The sequence below is a fragment of the Athene noctua genome, chromosome 2 (genome assembly GCF_965140245.1).
Source record: "Athene noctua chromosome 2, bAthNoc1.hap1.1, whole genome shotgun sequence".
Taxonomy (NCBI): Eukaryota; Metazoa; Chordata; class Aves; order Strigiformes; family Strigidae; genus Athene; species Athene noctua.
Window position 1 is genome coordinate 38,348,341 of NC_134038.1, and position 20,449 is coordinate 38,368,789.

Consider the following 20,449-nt stretch of genomic DNA (forward strand, 5'->3'; position numbering starts at 1 on the left):
CAAAGTATCATTTTCATGGCAAAATAATTTTTAAAATTTTTAGCCCAGTTCATATAGACAGTTGGTAAAAAAACATTTCCAATAAAAAGTCAAAAGTGTAGCCTGAAATTCAAGGCAATTATTTAATCTATTCTCCACAGGAGAAATTTATTTTTTAAAAAATTTGTCCCAGGGAAGATTAAAGCAAGTGAAGGATATGAGTGGTCTCAGGACCACTACCGTAACTCATTCGTGATGCAAAAAAAGTGAAGTGTATTAGGAGTTATAATCTTTTTGCAACTTCAAAAACATAAGGATAAGACAATAAAGTCTGTAGCTAAGAATCAACATTAAACTTCATGCCTGAGCTAAGTTCTCCTCTGGGTGAACACGATGAGTTGCTAGATTAGATGTAAACTTTCTTATCCTAAACCTTGAGACTGCTAGACCCTTGGTAAACTGGACAGAGTATCTACACTCAAAAATGAGGTGCTCATCTCTACAGAAAATGTTCATGCAGAAAAAAAAATTAAAATAACACACTCCTAAAAAAAGGTATTCAATAATTTGAATAAAATTTAACATTAGATTTCAAAGCTGCAAGACTGGCTAACATAAAGACTGTCTCCAGTTATTTGTGGTATTCCAGTAATAACTGACAAACATTAAAAAAACTGGTAGGATTTCATATACTGTACTGTCTTAAACAAGTCAGTAAACGTTGACTATAAAAATCATACTTGTGCATAGTAAGATAAATGACTCTCAGTGGAGGGAATCCTTTCTTCTCTTCTTATTGATTTGTTCTGAAGAGCAGGAACGATGGGAGAAGGCTGCCTTGAAAACTGCAAGGAGGAAAGCAAGACTGAAATTACATCCCTATAGATTCTAAATAAAGTATTACTTTGGACTGGAAGAGCTTGGCTAATATTTTTCATTTGACAGAAAAATGCTTTTGCTTGTCTTAATTGAATTTGCTTTCAACTCCTAATTGCATAAAATTATTGCCAAATTTATTTCATGTGATTTTATTTTCTACATATAGTAGCTTTAATACTTGTTTTCTGTGATGTAGGTTTTAAAATTTATGGTTAAGTCACATTTTTTTTTCTTCCTCTAAACACTTCCATTGTATCTGTCCATTTTAGAGAAATGATATGTAAAATTTCTAAAAGATAAAGAGTTTTAAAATTTACTTAGATGTTGTCCATCAGAATTTTATGTGATGAACTTCTTACATCATACAGGTCAAAGGAAAATAATTAAATTACAAAGAACATAACTTAAAAATTAACAATTCTCCAGTCCTCTAAATTATATAACTATTTTTATTTGTATTTGGACAGCAGTAGAAGCAGGCCAAAAATCAACTATAGAGTGCAGCTCCCTCTTCTTTATGTTGTTTTTACTACTTTTTTTTAATGCAAATTTGATCAGCAAGATATATTTCCACTGCAGTATGATTTTTCAGTCAGCTGTTCTCTGTTCTCAGTAAGTATACTGTAGCTTGATAAACTAAGAGAGGAATAACACTGAAAGTAGAGGTCTAAGAAATTATGCAATTTCTTTAAAATTCAGTTATTTTTAAGTTAGGAAGAAGTACATGTATCTTAGAAAGTTACTGAAGCATACCATCTTCTTTTCCTCTTCCATCTTTTCTTTCTCAAAATACTGTCTAAGTTGTTCATCTTGCTTTTCTTCTCTTTCTTTTCTTCTTTTTTCTGCCTCTTTTTTCCTCTCCTCATCTAATCGAATTATTTCTTTATTTTTCAATCTTCGCTGTAACATAAACATTATTAGTACATAAAAAGACTCAACATTATTAAAGTTTACCTTTTTTTTTTTCTTTGAGAAGTTAAAATTATACATCAAAGTGATTAGTATGAAATGAAAAGCATATTTCATTAGGCTGACTTCAAACACTCAAATTAAAAGCTATGCCATGCAAATATTAAACATCTGCAGTCTTGGCTCTGCTAACATCATTTAACAGAAATCCTACTAACTTCAATAAACACCACTTTGTGTCCCCAGATCTGCTGCCAGTTAAGGCTAAACTGTAGGAGTCATTTCCAAAAAATTCAGATTCAAACAAAACATACTGCACACATGCACCACCCTATCACAAGCCCACAGAGAAATTACCATCCGGTCTCAATTTTAGTCTTCAGTCTGTGAAAAGCAATTATACCAGTTAGCTTTCTACTCTATACTAGACCAGCTCTATTATCCAGAAGACAAGATTCATCCAACTAACTTGCTCATACTAAAGAAGAGAATCTAGAATTCTAAGTGTTCTGTCTTAGAAATCTTGAAGTCCTACATCCTGAACTGATCTTTCATAATCCCACAGGGTACTGAAAGATTTTTCCATCTCTGTTGGCCTTGAGTGATTTTCCTACAATTATTTATGTGATTCTGAATTATGCAAATTAATTCAATTTTCCAAACCTCATACAGAAAACTTTTGGATTTTAATTAAATCATAAGTTTACTTCCATGAAGAGTATTCATTAGATTTGTTTGGCATTCTCTTTCAAAACAAGTAGTATTCTTATCTCAAAGATACATCCTGACCAATTCAAAAAAAGGCTTTACAAAATCTTCCTGTATAGCTACATTCAGAATACTAATAATTCCATGAGAGCTAGATTTAAAGAGGCTAACAAAAAAAAAAAGTTTTGTTTTGCTTTCAAATTCACCAATTGGACAAAGCTTTTTATTGGCCTCACAAATAATTTCTTTTAAAAAGGAAAGCACCACTGTCAATTATAAAACCATACGTATTTTCTTAAAAGAATTAACAGTACTTCAAGTGGTAACATACCATAAAGAGTGAGAAGAATGTGTTAGTTCACACAATTTTCTACCTCTCCTCTGGCCCTTTTAAAAACAAAGAGCAATTGACAGGACACTTCTCAGTTTACCTTCTTAATCTAGAGGACAAATGTTACAAAGGGTTAGTTTAAGATGGAAAAAAGTCAAGGTATCAAAATATTGCACCTCCTCCTCTTTCTTTCTTTTCTCTTCTTGTTCAACTTCATATGCTTTCTGAATTCTCATCCTCTGTTCAGCCAGTCGTTTCTCTTCTTTTTCTTCTTCCATTCTAAGTTTTTCTCGTTCTGCTTCTTCCCTACGTCTCTTTTCTTCAATCTAGAAAATAAAGCAAAGATACTCAAATGTCAGTAGCTACCAATAATCTGATGAACATTTGCCACTATGATCTTCTATGGACTTTTGCTGTATCTACTTGCGCAGTTGAAAATTGCATGGAGCCACCAGAAGAATTCTAGAGCCAGTCTCATGTTTCACCTCCAAAATTCTTTTTAAATTAGATGATATTTTACTACTACTTTTTGGCAACTATTTACTGAACCACCCTCCAGTAGGAGCACTGATCATAAATGCTACTAATAAAACCTGCATATCTCCTAACACTCTACTCTGGATGTGCTGGAATATCACTTTTCTTCACTGATTAAATAATGGAAGATGGGAAACCAAATCAAAAAAGACAGAACAATTATATTTTTCCTTTCCAAAAGGGTAATATTTTTAGACACGGCTATGAGAGACTTACTGAAGCCAAAAGTCTGCCCATTCTTTATTCTTCCTGCCACCACTACACATAAAAAGAAAAGATCAAGGTTTTTTTCAAGAGATCCACGTCAAACTACTGTATGACATTCATACTCTATTTTAAATTATCTAGGATCTCTTTGATATTGATATTTAATTAAATTGGTATTTAATTCTTGTGGCATAAGATTATATGGGAAGTATTATAGACAGAAGACAGAAGGTAGTAGAAGAACAATCACATGTTATATACCCATCAACAAATAACTATATTATTGCCTCCATTTCATTCTGACGAACATGCATTGGTGTCATATAGACTTCTAAAGGCAAACATCTGTTTCTTTAAGTATTTATGTATGCAAACTTGTACTGTATACAGAATTTGAGAACTTAATACTGTATTTAGAGAGCTATACTTAGAAAAAAACCAGAATCTAGATTAACGAATCCAACTATTAATAGCACCACTTTCATAGGCATTTTTTACGTAAGGCAAAATCTGAGAGACTCAATAGCATATAGCTCTAGGTACACCTCTCGTGTACAGAATTAGCTATGACTGGATAAGGTCTTTGGTCAGCAGTACCATATTTACTTTGATTGTAACCCCTCTTAAAAACTTATTTAACTAGATAACTGGTATATGCATTCACCTGTAGACGAAGAAAGTTCTTGTATGATTCCTGTCGCTTAAGATGCTGTGGAGATGGTGGTTCACCAAACACATTGCCTCGAGCAAAAGGAGAGGTCTGTGCAAATGTAAAACCTAAGGGAGGGGAGGAAGTTAAAGATAAAAATCAAACCAAATCTAAGACAACAAGCCAGAGTGAAGAAGTGGGAATCTGATACTTATAGCTATAGCTGAAAACAGGGCTGGAATTAAAAGTTCTTACATTGTCTGCCTAGAATACTGTCAGATTTTAATTAATTATGTCCAAGCAAGTTGCCTTTTTATAAAATTACACATATAAAAGTCATATATTCTACTGTCCAATCAACAGTTTAGTATCTAAAAATGTTACCCATAAGTTAATTAGAATAGCAAAGTTTTTACATCTCATAACTTTACTGCTTACAGTTACTCTGTTTTAGCACACATAGTTCTGTTCCTTAGGTCTATTCACTCTTTAAAAACAGAACATCTTAACAGAACAAATATTTAAGTAAAATAGCAATGGACAGTAGAAAAAACAAAGCCCCAGACTGGCAAATAAAATTCTAAGCAGTCAGAAAATTGAATTCTGCCAGCATAAGGTGCCTTCCATACTATGAAGTTTGAAGTGTCAGGTCGTCTTTAGCCCTGAGTTACAAATGCATCATAACCATACAGTCCCAAAAGCTCTAGCTAGGAGGATTAACTCAGAAACCTCATAGAACAGGTTTTGCAGAACAGGATCCCTACAGGAAGCAGAAGAGAAGGAAGAAAGTAAAGGAAAAGTAGATTAAGTTGTGTTGACTTTTCAGCTGACACAGCATGTTCTTCATTCATATCATATCTGCTCCAAAGGACAGTGCCTCAGAGATGTGCAAGAGCCATAGCTCCACTGAGCTGAAATGAACGCAGCTGTAGCTGTTCTCATGTTCCCCCCTTACATTCCCCTATATGGAGATGTACCATCCAAGACAGATGAAAGCAGAAATAACACATACACTTATTCCCATAGGAATGCACATGCTTACTGCTACAGCCTAGCTTCAGGAGTACGTGCTTGCATACCAAGGAGTACACTTTGAGGTCAGCATTATTTTTCCTTACAGGGAATCACTGAATTCTTCCAAAACATAACTAAATTTACATGTGACTCTTTCAGGATAGATTTCCTTCAAACTGATATGTTCCATGCAGAAAAGCAGAATAAAGTTTATATACCATTTGAAAGGCATGGACACAAGACAGGCAAGTTACTATGGAAGGTATCAAGGAATGAACTTACTGTGTACCAACTACTATCCTGCAAGTTCCTCTTTTAACGGGGTGGTGTGCAAAAAAACCCTATAAAAATCAACCAGCCAACCAACACCCAAAACCTACATAAAGCCACTTTACTGCCTGACTAATCAAATGGAAGGTACAAGACTATAAAGATCCCATCGTGATCTGCTCCACCTCCTGATCCCAAAGCAAGAGATCTAACCAGGGGGCTCTTTGCTATTCTGCATTGTTACTTTATTGGCCTTGCCTGTTTCACTTCTTACTAAATAGTTGAACCTGAGCTGTATTAGGGAGAAAGCAAGAGGGGGAACAGAACAAAAAACACCCTGATTCTACTACAGCCAGTGGTCAGGACACTGAATTGCAATCATGCAAAATAGATCCATGCCCCAAATACCATGTAATTCTTTATATAGAAGTGCAACAGTTCAGACAGGAGAAAGAAAAGAAGCATCTAAGTTGACTTGATAAGACCACCACTGATCCTGACCTTTGCCCATCTCAGACTAGGGGCAGGTCTAGAGTACCAGAGCGTTCTCATTTAGATGTCTCATAAAACATGAAAAAGTTGTATTAGATTTTAAATAGGAAAATAAAATAAAATCCCTAAAACTTGGAGGCAGTGCACAAGGCTACATACGTACCCAATTTACCTGTAACTTTTAAGAACTTGTTAACCTATTTACTGTACCAATTTCATCTTAATCTGTAATATCATACACCTGCAGATCCTCCTCCTTGTATTCTATCTTCTCTCCTGTTACACATTTATATTTTACTGTCATTTAAAAGTAAGACAATTATGTATGAAGACTTGATTAGATAATATTGAACATGGAAAAACTAACAGTTTTCCTGACCAGTGCTATAACAGTTATTAGTTATGACTACTAAGTTATCACTACTATTAGTTATCACTAGATAAGAAAATACATTTTCAGTGCACACAGTGACAGCAATAAAGAAGTTTGGGAAAGAAGCATGATACTGACTTCACGGGTACAGAGCACTAATACTATCATAGATCTGCTAGAAAGGAATAAGGAAACTAGAGAACTTTGATCACTAAGACCTATAATTAATTAGAGCTGTAATACAGTATTCTTAAAAACCTGCTATTTTATTTGTAGATGCTTCTGTGTTCTCAGGTCTTGGGGAGGCCAGACTTAGGTCAACAGAGACAATAGCCCTTTTATCTTCATATAGTCTTGCCTCTGGATTAAGATATGCATCTTCGTTTTGCTTGTGCATCATATTCAAGTCCGCTAAAGGAAAGGGGAAATAGCTGTTTATAATGTTTTGTTCTCATAAAAGGCACATTCACTATAGATTCTCAAAAATACAGGGATTTGTGAGCAGACTCCACTTTTCCTGGGCATACCACCTATGGGAACAAAAAGTTTCAAAGACAAGAACATAGAAGCTATAGGTGAAATAGCAGTCATTAGGAATTCACTGATTAAAAATTTACGTTGTTGGTTTTCTTTAGCCAGGAATGATTCTTCACAGCAAACGTCCCCTCTCTCCCGCCCATAAATGCTATGAAATTGAAAGAGCTCAAAGACAAAAATGACTGTCAAGTCTCTGTGTTTACAAGCGTGTATTTAGAAACCACCCCTTATTCTATTTCCTTAAAGCTGTAAAATACTTTTGAGTTTAGTACTGGTATTTTAAGTACTGAATTGCTAATTGGTTATTGTGAAGGGCAATAAGAACAACTGAACCACTGAAGTGTATTTTGGTCTTCATGTCTTTGGTAATAATCCAGATGCAGATTTCTGTATGTAAGCAAAACAACGTCATCCAACATTTTCACCAAAACTTGCATGGGCCAGAAAAATCCTGATCAAAGATGTTAATTTCAGCTCATTTTGAAGTGTTACCATACTATATCTAGAAGGCTCATTTCAAAACAAGAAAGTACTCCAATTTTCAGATAATCTTTTAAAATAGTGTTTCTGATAATTATGAATTACTGCAGTCATTTAAGCACGCAGATTCCAAGAACTTTAAATTACATCCCTCTCTGTAAAGCAGCCTTTGCATACATCAGAGTCTCAAAGCTATTTACAGACATTTTCAAGAGGATAAAAAGACAAGTCACACTGCATAACAGAGAGACATGGCAGAAAGCATGTTATGTTTCATGACATTTGACTCCTAGCTTACCCATCATGGTGCTAAACTGGTGGGAAAAATAACTTTACATGTGTAATTCAGGAAAAAAGGATAAGAAACTTCTTTCTCTTGGTTCCTCATTTACAGACCAAGATAAGCTTCTTAGCAGGTACATGCAGAGCACAGGCTAATATGAGAGACCTACATTTTCCTCTGACACACTCTACTCACACCACTGTAAAGCCTAGAGAAAGAAGCCAGACACTTACATGCAGTGCTAGTGAACACTTCAATATATTCTGGGGATAAATGCAAGCTTTCATGCTCAACACAAGCTTCTAAACTTATTATTTGGGCACACAGTGTTTAAAAAGCATTTAAACTTTACCCCCTACCCTCAAACTACACTATTAATTTAGCCATATGTCACTCAGATGTCATAAATCTGAAACCAATTATTTATAGATAAACTAATATCCAGTAAGTGTTCCATGCTTTGAAAATTCTTATATTTTATTACCAGGAGACATATTTTTAAAATCTAATCAGAATTCAACATCATCTTCTAGTAACAAGAAAATCAATTTGGTTTACATTAGAAATCAATAGTGTGCTGGTTTTGGCTGGGACAGAGTTAATTTTCTTCACAGTAGCTAGTATGGGGCTATGTTTCAGATTTGTGCTGGAAACAGTGTTGATAGCACAGGGATGTTTTAGTTACTGCTGAGCAGTGCTTACACGGTGTCAAGGCCTTTTCTGCTTCTCACTCACCAGCGAGGCTGGTGACAAGAAGTTGGGAGGGGGCACAGCTGGGACAGCTGACTCCAACCGATCAAAGGGATATCCCACACCATATGACATCAGGCTCAGCATATAAAGCTGGGGGAAGGAGGAGGAAGAGGGGCACATTTTGAGTGATGGCATTTGTCTTCCCAAGTAACCATTATGCACGGCAAAGTCCTGCTTTCCTGGAGATAGGTGAACTCCTGCCTGCCGATGGGAAGTGGTGAATGAATTCCTTGTTTTGCTTTGCTGGCATGCATGGTTTTTGCTTTACTTATTAAACTGCCTTTATCTCAACCCACAAGTTTTCTCACTTTTACTCTTCTAATTTCCCATCCCACTGTGGGGGAGTGAGCGAGCAGCTGTGTGGAACTTAGTTGCTAGCTGGGGTTAAACCACGACAAATAGTTATAAAATTGCAAGACCCACTCACTCAGCTGCTAAAGGCAAGAATGAAGAGAGCTAGCAGAGGCCAAGATTTTGAAATACATAAATCTAATTGTGCCTACTCAGTACTATTTTTATTTTAGATGAACTATTCCTGTAGGGTTCACTAGGAACCAAGATCAGGAATTTGAATTTTAATCTTATGTCTATCTTTGCTTGTATCAGAAATATGTGGCCAGCAGGGACAGGGAAGGGATCTTACCCCTGTACTCGGCACTGGTGAGGCCGCACCTCAATTCCTGTGTTCAGTTTTGGGCCCCTCACTACAAAAAGGACATTGAATGACTCGAGCGTGTCCAGAGAAGGGCAACGAAGCTGGTGCAGGGTCTGGAGCACAGGTCGTACGGGGAGCAGCTGAGGGAACTGGGGGTGTTTAGTCTGGAGAAGAGGAGGCTGAGGGGAGACCTCATCGCTCTCTACAGCTACCTGAAAGGAGGGTGCAGAGAGCTGGGGATGAGCCTCTTTAACCAAGTAACAAGTGATAGGACAAGAGCGAATGGCCTGAAGTTGCTCCAGGGAAGGTTTAGACTGGATATTAAGAAGAACTTCTTTACAGAACAGGTTGTTAGGCGTTGGAATGGGCTGCCCAGGTTGGTGGTGGAGTCCCCATCCCTGGAGGTGTTTAAGAGTTGGGTCAACATAGTGCTGAGGGATATGGTGTAGTTGGGAACTGCCAGTTTTAGGTTAATTGTTGGACTGAATGATCTTCAAGGTCTTTTCCAACCTAGATGATTCTGTGATTTACTGGAAGGGTGGATGACTTGCCGAGATCATAGCTATCTCCCAGCTAACCACTTCCATCTTGTATAATACAGCACTTGGAAAAAAATAAACCTTAAAAAACATTAGTGCTGTCTTCTATTTATAAAGCCATTTACCAACAGTGTTACTTGGGGAAATTTAAATATTCCACTTAGCTTTATATATTTATTCAAACATGCTTCCATTTTCCATGTCACAAGTAGAGCTTTCTAAGCCTAGAAGTTATTTTTAAAAAGAAAAACAATAAACCCAACCCTGTTCCTGGAAAATGTTTAAATAAAAGTCTTCACAACAATCTTTACATTTGTATTGCAGATTATTCTAACAGCTTGTTTTCCTCCTTCTCCCTTTACTATTGCACTGTATCTTCACTTATGGTTGACATGGTTTTCCCATTTTGATCAAATTGTACTCTTTGAATGATTTTACAGACACCAAAATAATTTTACTCAAATATTCCTAGAGTGCACCTGTTCAAAACAAGCACATCTATTTGTCAATAAAGGGCTACCAGTGTTACAAAACAAGGAATAACATATCTGAATAAAGCCCTGTCAAGAGCAAAAAAACCATCAAACTTGGAAAGACAACCCATAGTTTTGGCAAACATACTTATCAGATTTCCTTTTGCATCTCTGAGAGGAGCACCACCACCACCTTTTCCCCAGGGGTTGTAATTCCTCATTTCTGCTTCTAACTTGGCTTCATAGCGCTCCTTCTCCTCTTTCTCTTGTCTGCGTCGTTCCTCTCTCTCTCTTATCTACAAACAAACCAAAGTCAGTTACATAAAAATATCACATTATGTGTATTTTTAATAAAAAGTTAACGGAGGAAGTTGAATGCTATCATTACCTATTCCCCCATCTAGATCAAGTAAATCGCAGACATTCCATTGCCTATACTGCAGACAGTGCATTGAATACTGTTGCCAAAACATGCACACTCATAGAGAAACATACAGATACATATTATAAGACTTCCAATTTCCAGAAATGTTCACATCTGACACATGCAGTAGATTGGAAGTCCCATATCCTTGGATCTTTCATACAGAAGCTTATACAGCCTAAAAACTAAACAGACAAAATTCGACAATACTACAGCACTAGCTTCTCTCAACCTGGTATATTTTTTTTAACCAACTTAGACTAGAGATGACATGAGATGAAGAAAGACTCCTAACAATAAATGCATTAATAGAATGCTACACAATTCTATAACCACTTATGAAATAGTTTTCTGCAGTAATACATGATGATGTATGCAAATAATGCAGAACTGTTCATATGGTTTGTTCTTCCTTTTCTTCAAAATCAGGTTAGATTTATACAACTAAGTCTCCTAATAACTTAACGTAGCATTTATAAAGAGAATAGCTGTTAGAAAAAGTCCATCTTCTATTCAAAGCTTTTAAAACATTAGCTACTATTTATGTAGCTGAAATATATTAACGTATTTTCTCTTGTTTGTTTCTTCTGTGCATTAGTTAAACATTTCCCTTTATCAAGTAGTCAGACAATTTCATAAGAGAAATAAGGAGTCAACACAAATGGTCAGTCAGGTTTGTCTATAGGAAAAAAACAGAATACCTTCTGTTCGCTTTCAACCACAAGCAGCATAACTTTGAAAGACTGTATCATGTCACGTTGATTAGACTTTTATGTCAAATTGTGCAGTCTCTCATACGGCAAGTTAAAATTTACTTAAGACTATAGTGAGAAAATGCCTTCAGAGAAGCTAAGTGCAATAAGACACTATTCCTAAATGTTCTATTTTATGCTTAATTTGACCTTGATTGGCAGCTTCTCCTTTATCCCTATGCACAATCATAATTAGAACTAGAATATTTTAATAGAAATTATTTACCTCTGCTGAAGAAATATATAAAGAAGTATAAGATAAGAAAATGTCAGTGACATTGAACTGGGCTCTAGCAAAATCTCTTCTGAAATAACATGTCTTATCATGGTCAAATACATTTTATAAACTCCCACAAGATGCAGCAGCAAAAGGCCACAAAAATGAGGAGGGGACTAGGATATCTAGTGGAAGACTGGAGACTCAAGAAATTTGTCTATCCTATCAGAAAGGAAGCTGAAAAGAGGTAAGACACCGCCTACAAGTGCCACTGGAAGTAAACATTAGGAAGGCTTTTGAATTAGTATCCAAATGATCATGAATAACTTACTGAAATTGGAGTGCTGCTTGTAATTACAGCAGTAATGCTCAAAAGCAATCTTTCAATAGGAATATCAGAGCAATAGAACTCATTGCTTTTAAGATGCTGGTTCTTATGCTTATGAAAATAAATATATAAAACACCATGCCTGGAACTAATCTATTAATCTGTTTTCTGTCGGTCTTAACATTCTCTCGGTCTCTGACAAAAAAAAACCCTGAAGAACTTACTGTCCACTTGAAGAGCTAAAATAAGCTAAAGCAGGATCAGAGGAATGGGAGGAAGGAAGTGCTAAGGGAGAGAGAGTTAAAGTTTTTTACTTGTAAACTAAATCAATATGTTTGAAAAAGTAAAAGAAGAAAGCATCCAAAGCTTTATCATTCAGTACCTGCTTTTGTAATTCTTGTTGATAAGATAATATTGCCTCTTTGGAAGACTTCGTTTTTTCTTCAGAAAATACTCCTGTGCTTCTTTGTCTGTCTCCTGTATTCCTCTGTCCAGTGTTACTTCTGTATTAGAAAACCACACATATAAAAGGAAGACATCATAGGGTGTGGGGTGGGGGTGGCATTTTAAAAAAAATTTAAAAACAAAAAAATCCCTGTCTGAAATATTTAAGAACTGTTGTTTTTCACAGCCTGGCAGTTTATATTCTCAAACATTTTCATAAATCCATATAAAAATAGAACTTCACTAAATTATTATTTAGATAGAAATTCTTAATTAGAAGTTTGAAGAGTTGCCTTTAACATACTTTATTTCGAAGGCATATGTCATCAGCAAAACACTCCTACCATGAAAAGTGTTTTGTATCAATACAGAGAAATACAAACTAAGAATATGAATACAGGAAATACTTACACTGATTGCTCTACCGGGGCTTGGCCTAAAGGAAAATCCAGATTAGGTGTGGGTTGCATTCCCATCATACCTGTACCATCTACATAGAAAAAAAATTGTTATTTTAAATTTTGAATGCTCACATATAAATGTTTGCCATTACTTAAAGAAGCTTAACAGAGCTCACTGCTCAAACTCTGTAACTGCAGAATAACAAACCAGAGTCTCGAGTTCTATAACAAACTTAGTTAATCCTTAATGCCCTCTAAAGCAAGAAATACATTGCCAAGGCACAAATCTATTTCTTAAATTCAAAAATCCCTTTAAAATTTACAAGTGTCTTCGATAACATATTCTACAATCAACTAACAAAAATAAATTAACTCTCAATGTAACACTTGGTCTCATGCTTTCCAAATGTGTCCTCTGCTGTGAGGAGAGCTCCACTGCCTCCTGCAGAAATGCAGTACATCTGGCATCTGTACTCTTACTGAAATAGGACCTGTAGCAGTCTGCCACAGCAGCACTTGAAATTACTGTGCATACTACTGCTTGAGTTCCAAGACAGTAAGAGGTGCATCTGTGTAACAATTTCACACTTTCAGATTTTAAGCACTAGTAACATGCCAGTTTGTGACAACAAGCTTTAAGACAACCTAACTCTTGTATATGAATTTTAAGTATTAGTTTCTTTAATACTCTAAACTGTAAGCCATTTTACCCTAGAGGTTATATTGATGCAAGGATAAAAAAACCAACCAACCAACAAACACCAAAGCAAAACACACACACACAAAAAAACCAAACCAAACATACTTCCAAAAAAATGCCAAAACTTCTGAGTTAAAACTGTGATCAGAAAATAAGCTTACAAAGAAAAGGTAGAGAAAGGTGTCTGGAACTTTAAAAACAGAAAAAAAAAATCTCTTGCAAACCATTAGCTATTATATTTCAAGATAGGGAGAAATTTACACTGGAGAAAAAAAAAATCTAAAAAAATTTGTGCTCTTAAATTCCTAGCATTCGTGAAATTCCCCAGTGGATACAAATCTCATTCAAACCAACTAGCAAAACTGTAAGGGTTTTTTCTCTTTTATTTTAACTTTTTAATGAGAGTAGCAGAACAAATTTCAAAAAGCGTTTCTAGTTTTTCCTCTAAAAAAACCCCTAAACAAACATCACACAATCCAGTCTCTCCTCACACACATCACAGTTGTTTCACTCATGAAATCATCATGAACCAGTCAAAGGGTAGATTAAAAATAAAGTTCTTAAAATGTTTGATTACTTCCTACAGTTCCTTTAAAAATATTGTAAATTATATCTGAAATTGTAACACCACCTAAAGATGTAATCAATCACATTATGATTTGAGCAAAATATTAGAAAATAATTTTTTGATTATCAAAACTAAAAATTATCTGGGAGGAGTAATGGCTAAGTAGCTGAGACTAGAGCTTATTCAAGCAGTGAATAAGATTTCTGGAAGCCATAGCACCTTTTGCTGTTGGAGAAAACCACTTCATTCAAAACCAGTATTGAAAAAAACCCTACTTTTCATTCAATGCATGTCTAAGAAATAGGTTTAAATTGCTTTTACTAGTTCTATATTATTCATCATTTAAGCGGTCATCTGAATCACTCTAACAACCAATCCACCTAAAATCATCAACTCACAGTATGCAAGATTGGGATCCAAAGGATTCCTTGCCCCGTAGAAGTAATACGCATCATCATAAGGTGTTCTATAGCTGTCTGTCAAAACTGGTGGGGGAGGTGGTGGCATTGGTACAAGCCTTAAAGAAGGAACACAATTTTTTGGTTTGTTGTACAACTGAAAAGTGATCATTAAAAGAAGAAAGAAATTTTTTTGAAAAGAGAAAGAATTTAATATGGGAAAATTCTAGATTTAGCTCCGCCCAAGACATCTCATTAGTACTATGCAGGAACATGACACAACAAGACTTAGTAGGGAATTAACCTTCCCTGAGGGAGTAGTACATGGATCCACACTACTCCAGAGATCTAATGAACATAAAACAAGCATGCCTTCTTTAACTGGTTCAAGTTAATGATACTTATCGGTTACATCACTAACAGTAATCAAAACAAGTCAAGGATTAGTCTCTGGTCAAAGGGCAAGTGGCACAGCACAGCTTCAGCCACATGCCTGAAGCTCCTTCTCTCTCCCTAAACAGATTAGCCTCAATCACAGTGTCTAGTGGAAGCTGTCCTTGCCTACACTGCATTCCTGAGCTTAGCTCTGGGAGATCACTTAATCGATAGGGGCCAAACTCATGCCATACCAGCCTTCTAACTATACAGACTCTTCCGGGCATGCGCCCAAGCATCCTCACAACACGGTTCAATATTACAGGCGTGGTCATCATTTCTACAGTACAACCCTTTTCTACACAAACATCCACTAAGAGAGAACAGTCTTCACAGATAATCCAGCCACCCCGCCCGATTTTTCAAAATAAACTGTGAAGAAACAGACATTAAAAGCTTATTTTAGCGCGAAGTAGTTTTGTTTCCTGTTCATTATCAAAATATTATTTCTACCTTCATTGGTTCCTTGGAGAAAGATCAATAGCACCACTGAGCTCTACCTTAGCAGTAATAACAAGCTTAACAACAATCTTATTTACTATGCAAAATGAACATGATTGGTGATGCACCTGGGAGCTGCTATTTCACCAAGAGTGCTGGCTAGCCCTCTGTGAAAGTCTTCATTCATTGGAGAGGCTGAAGGGATGGGCACCGGAGTTTGGAAAGCCACCCTAGGCTTTTCAGGAGGTACTTTCTCTTCAGAAGTTCTTGCTATCAAGCCAAACTGCTTCAATCTATTTGGCTGAAGAAGGGGGAAAAAAAAAAAAAAGGAAGACGAGAAAGAAAAAACCCACAACAGTTACCTTGTTATTAGTATTAAATATTCTGAACCTCCATTTTGGTTGCATTGAACATTTTACTGGGTCCCAACTAGCTGTTCAAATTCCTAGTAATTGCATTTTTTTCTCCCAAGGAATTACTGGAAATCTAATATTACATGGAAATCTAGTATGTTCATCACAGATTTACAAAAAACAACCTCTACGGCAGGTTTCAGGAAGTATATGTTTCTAGTTATTGTCCAGAAAAACAGAAGTATTTCCACAGATTCTCTACAGCTGCTAGTTTCCTACACAGACAGTATTCTCATATTACGCACAGGAAAAAGTTCCTAAATTCCTCCCCCCACATCAAGATTAAAATAGCTTAGAATCAGTAAAAACTGAAAACACACATACTGAGACTTTTTCCAATAAACATTTCCTTGCAACACATTATTTTATCTTTTAAGGGTTTTTTAATTAAATTTTTCAACCATAAAAATTATAAAATTTGAGGCATTTTGTTTTTATAATAAAAATATCAAATGTTTATTGATAACTAGCAGCCTCAGAAGAAAGTCAAAGGCAACATGCAAATAGTGCGAAGGCATGCAAGTCAGTTTTAGAACTATCCTATCACACCCAGAAAGCCCTTACACCAGCTGCTATGCGTAAATATTCTAATGTCCTGTGTAAATGAGTCAATATAATAGAAGACCAGAAAAAAAATAATATATTGGATAACAGATTTTGTTTCTGAATTTACTGGTCCTAACATCATAGTGCTTCTAGTAACATGCATTCCAAGTACTACCAGCAAGGAAATATCAGCAAATATTAACTATGTAACAGAAAACCATATACCCTACAATATAAAACTATTTCAGCAAAATATTAAATGTTTACCTCCTCATCACTTAGCTGCAAGACAGTATATACAAGGCAGTTAGTACTCACCAATCATAAACTACAGCATTAAGATTCAAATTCTCAAAATCTACTAGACATGAATATTTGTTTGTAACATTTAACTTCAGATTTCTAGATGTGAATACAAAATTAGTTAATAGATATGAGCTACAGCAATTGAAAACTATAAATCAGTCTACAGATTTTTTTTTTTTAACTTGTCTTTTCAAACCCAGTGTCTTGAGTAGGAGAACATTTAGAACTGCCTTTCTCACTAACAAGTTTAATGTGAAGTGCTCCCAAAGTGCCCCAGATTTCAGCTGTGTAGCTAATTTCAGATGTGACTATGGTATTCAGTTCATCCTGGGGATTGTTTTATTTTAAACAAGCACGACATACAACAGTCCACATTTATAGATTCTTAATCAGGCATTGCTGTTTAACCAACGTGTAATTAATCAAGAAATCCACCTAATTAGAATCTCTCCCCAAGAGGCAATTTAAAGCTAACAGTGACTGATGCTTAATGAATGTAGCAATTCTACTTAATTGAAGGCTTTCAGCTAAATTAATGGTTTTAAAACATTATACATGCCCTGGACTTGCTCTGGATATAATTTTGTTCCTACACCAGGCACTTTTCAGTCTCTTACTTAGATGTGTACGGTATACAGAGTGCTGCAGCACAGCATGCTTCTGCCTAGTCAGTTTTGATGAGACAAAACTGTTTACACTGACCTTACAACCTGCTGTGCCAAAAGAGCAGGCATCCTCTGCTCTAGTTTTAGCTCTTTTCCTGCCTGGCTCCCAGCTGTACACTCCATCCCTCTCCCTTTCATCTGAACCCCCGATCAGCCAACTGACCTCTCCAAGTCAACTAAAGCAGCAACAAAGATTCATAATTTTGCCTACTAACCAAGCTGAATCAGTTTGGAAAAGCGATCAAACAAGCACCACAGATGCTTTAAGCAGAGAGGCCAGGAACACGCAGCCAGACCACTTGTCAGTGTTCTCCCTCCCCATTTAGAAGTAAGAATTTTGATTCAGCTTCGTTGCTTATCTACACGCATTCTCAGACTCCTGCCTCACATGCTAATAGCATCTTAAGGCTATTAATTCATCTTAATTTTCTAGAAAATAAGAGCTCCTTTCACCTCTGCTGAACTCTCCAGAAATGGCACAAGTTCCTTCCTATGTTGTAGCCTCTCCCCAAAAACAGCACTGTTGATAATTTAAACTGGTAACCAGTTAAATTAATAACCAGTTTATTCTTGCTTGAGAAAGTTACCCATCCTATGTCTCCAACAGCAGATCTCTACTGCACTCAAGATGCAACAGCTTCAGACACTTCACAAACACACATGCAAATCATATTAGTTCTGTGACAATCAGTCCAGTAAAGTTACCAGTGCTGACAATCTACTCCTTCATAAACACTAATGAAAATTCTTAGTACAATAATCACCTTACTAAGGAAGTGGAGACAGGAGTAACTCTGCATTAAGTCTTAAAAGCAACACAATATGAAACACCTTGCTTTTTTACAAAATCCTGTAAAAAATGCTTCTAATCCTGAACACTACTTGATAGTTTAAAAAAGAATTACAAATTTGAAATTACAAATTATACCAATTTGGCTGCAAAACAACTGGTTTGAGTTTTTTTAATTGAAAAACAGCAAAAACTTTCTGCAGCATACTTTACATACCCAAAGGAAGGTGGTTGATTTGTGCATGTACAGGCTACAACTAGACACCAAGTATTTTTTCCATGCTACCTACTGCTTGTATCAAATTTCCACTTGGTCACAGCAAAAGAAAATGTTTGATAACTTCCATTAAAATACTTTCCTATTAAGCTGAAAGCATGTGTAATGAGTTACAGCCTTATCATCCTTGGCTTCAATTCTATTTTATGCTAATGATCTATTAGAAAAAAAAAAAACATGTATCATTCGATAAAGTTTTACAGAGTTTTGTGATTGAGCAACCACAGTGTACACATAATAAAAAGTTGTCTATATAGATGAAAGAAAATCCAGGTGCCTTACCTTCTTTTCTGGGTCTCGAGCTCCAGAAGCAGCAACTGAGAGCTCAAGTTCCTTCTCACTGTTTGGGGTTTTTTTTTAAAAAAAAAGGGGGATCAAATCAGAAAGCAGTAAAAATTATAGTCATTCTTTCAAAGCACAGACCTCACAACACTGTAGTTAAAGTAACTCTGAAAACACAGGATAACAGAAGACGTAATTCCACTTAATTTCTTCTGGAATCACGGAAGAAGGATACTATATATTATTTGTAAATAAACAGAATTCTCAAGAAGTATCTGGCTACCATCTAATTCCACCTAATAAAAATCCAACTACTATCAAAGAACAAACCAGCATGTTGCTTTTTATTACAATCTTTCAGAATTTTTCTTTAAAAGTGATCTTTATTCATGTTACAAGTTTATAACAAACATACTGAAATGAATGACTCAGAAGTACAACAGTAAGTACCATATTGTAATTTCAGGGCTATTCTTGTTCAGCATGTACAATTTTTCGTCATAGCGAAACAATCAATATTAACTTAATTCCTTCTCCCTTCACTAATATCACTGTGTGCTTTTATGTATCCATACTATCATTCAGCAGGCAGCTACTAATATGTAAACAAGAAATTATTATTTTATTATTCTGCATGAGCCAAATGGTCAAGTGCTTTGAAAGTGAAAGATTAGTTTCCTAAATTGGAGGGCAAAACAAGATACATTTTCAACTTTGCAAAGTAATTAGACACTCTTCTACCAGCACAAAAGGTAACTTCAGTTAGAGCTTCCTTACCCTTAATAAACTAAAAATAATTTTTTAAACATGAAACAAATCTGTATTTTCCTTTTTTCTACTGAAAGCTGGTGAATTTGTTTATTAAAAACTAAAGCTCTCATGCCACTAAGTTTAATTGGATGCAATGTTACCTAGGCCAGCTGGAATTCCTTAGTTATGAAAATTATTCTTACCACACTGAATTCATTAAATTCCTTTACATTTTAGTCATTATCTTGTAAAAATACAGTAACTTTCCATTACCGTCTCTTATTTCGCTGTTGCTCAGCCATCTGTTCTATTAGCTCTTGCCTGTATTTCTCTTTTTTCCTTTGGAGAAGTTCTCGGTCCTGACCACCTAATAGAAATGACAACATATTTGCATAAATGCTCCACAAAATACACAAAAGGTGCTGGACAAAGCATTGTATTTCAATCAATTTAAAACACGAAACACAGCAAAGTACAGGATCTGGGAACGTACATAAAAACATTGGATCTTTACTGACTTAAAAAACTAATACCTAGTTTTCATATGCAGTTTGTTTGGAGTATGATGATCAAAACTCCTAAAATTTTCATTAGCATCTTCCTAGTTTGCCTGGTTTTGTACAGTCAGGAAGATACAAATTTCAAAGCCATGTGATAAAACAGCAACTAAAACAAGTTACTTAAATTTCACATTTCTTCCCTAATGCTCAACTAAGGAAGATACACTAAGGCACTCCAAAATTATGAGGCGATGATAAAATGAAACTTAAAACTGAAGAGAGTGAAACCCACAGGGAGGAAAGCAAATTCCTCCACTTTTAGGGTGGTTCCCATGACTACCAAGAATTAGCAAAGTATTGGCAGATATTTATATGTAAAAGGAAACTGTGACAACATCTCACATGAATTTTGAGGAACCCAAAAAACTTTAAACTTGTGGTAGTTCCCCCACAATAAGCGTGGAGTTGTCTACTGTTTTAAAAACAAAATCATCACCACTTTCTCTATAGTATGACTATCAGACATAAGGACTCGTAAGATATTTCCATACACAAAGTTACTATGAAACTTCAGTGAAGTAGATGTGAACACTGAAGTGAAGAAAGCTACAAAGAAACTAAAACAAAACAATAAAAAAACCCCATGATGCATGACCAGCTGAATTTTTCATTCAATTATTGTGCTGTAAAGTATTGTCACTGTAAAACGACTAAAATGTGCAAAATAACCTCATGGTTTGTGAT

General features: G+C 35.5%; 1 protein-coding gene across 2 annotated transcripts in view; it reads right to left on the minus strand.

The window, feature by feature from the left end:
• Positions 1-20,449, minus strand: part of CSPP1 (centrosome and spindle pole associated protein 1) — a 64,299-nt gene that overhangs the window by 19,064 nt on the left and 24,786 nt on the right. The window contains exons 11-23 of one of the 2 annotated variants that reach the window (XM_074898864.1): positions 19,479-19,572; positions 18,456-18,513; positions 16,403-16,417; positions 15,305-15,477; positions 14,301-14,419; positions 12,645-12,723; positions 12,172-12,292; positions 10,217-10,364; positions 6,607-6,759; positions 4,215-4,327; positions 2,983-3,132; positions 1,612-1,758; positions 720-824 (exon numbers count right to left, since the gene is read on the minus strand). In XM_074898864.1, coding sequence (XP_074754965.1) covers positions 720-824; positions 1,612-1,758; positions 2,983-3,132; positions 4,215-4,327; positions 6,607-6,759; positions 10,217-10,364; positions 12,172-12,292; positions 12,645-12,723; positions 14,301-14,419; positions 15,305-15,477; positions 16,403-16,417; positions 18,456-18,513; positions 19,479-19,572 — 1,475 coding nt within the window. The remainder of the gene's footprint in view (positions 1-719; positions 825-1,611; positions 1,759-2,982; positions 3,133-4,214; positions 4,328-6,606; positions 6,760-10,216; positions 10,365-12,171; positions 12,293-12,644; positions 12,724-14,300; positions 14,420-15,304; positions 15,478-16,402; positions 16,418-18,455; positions 18,514-19,478; positions 19,573-20,449) is intronic. The other variant, XM_074898865.1, reaches the window with a different exon arrangement.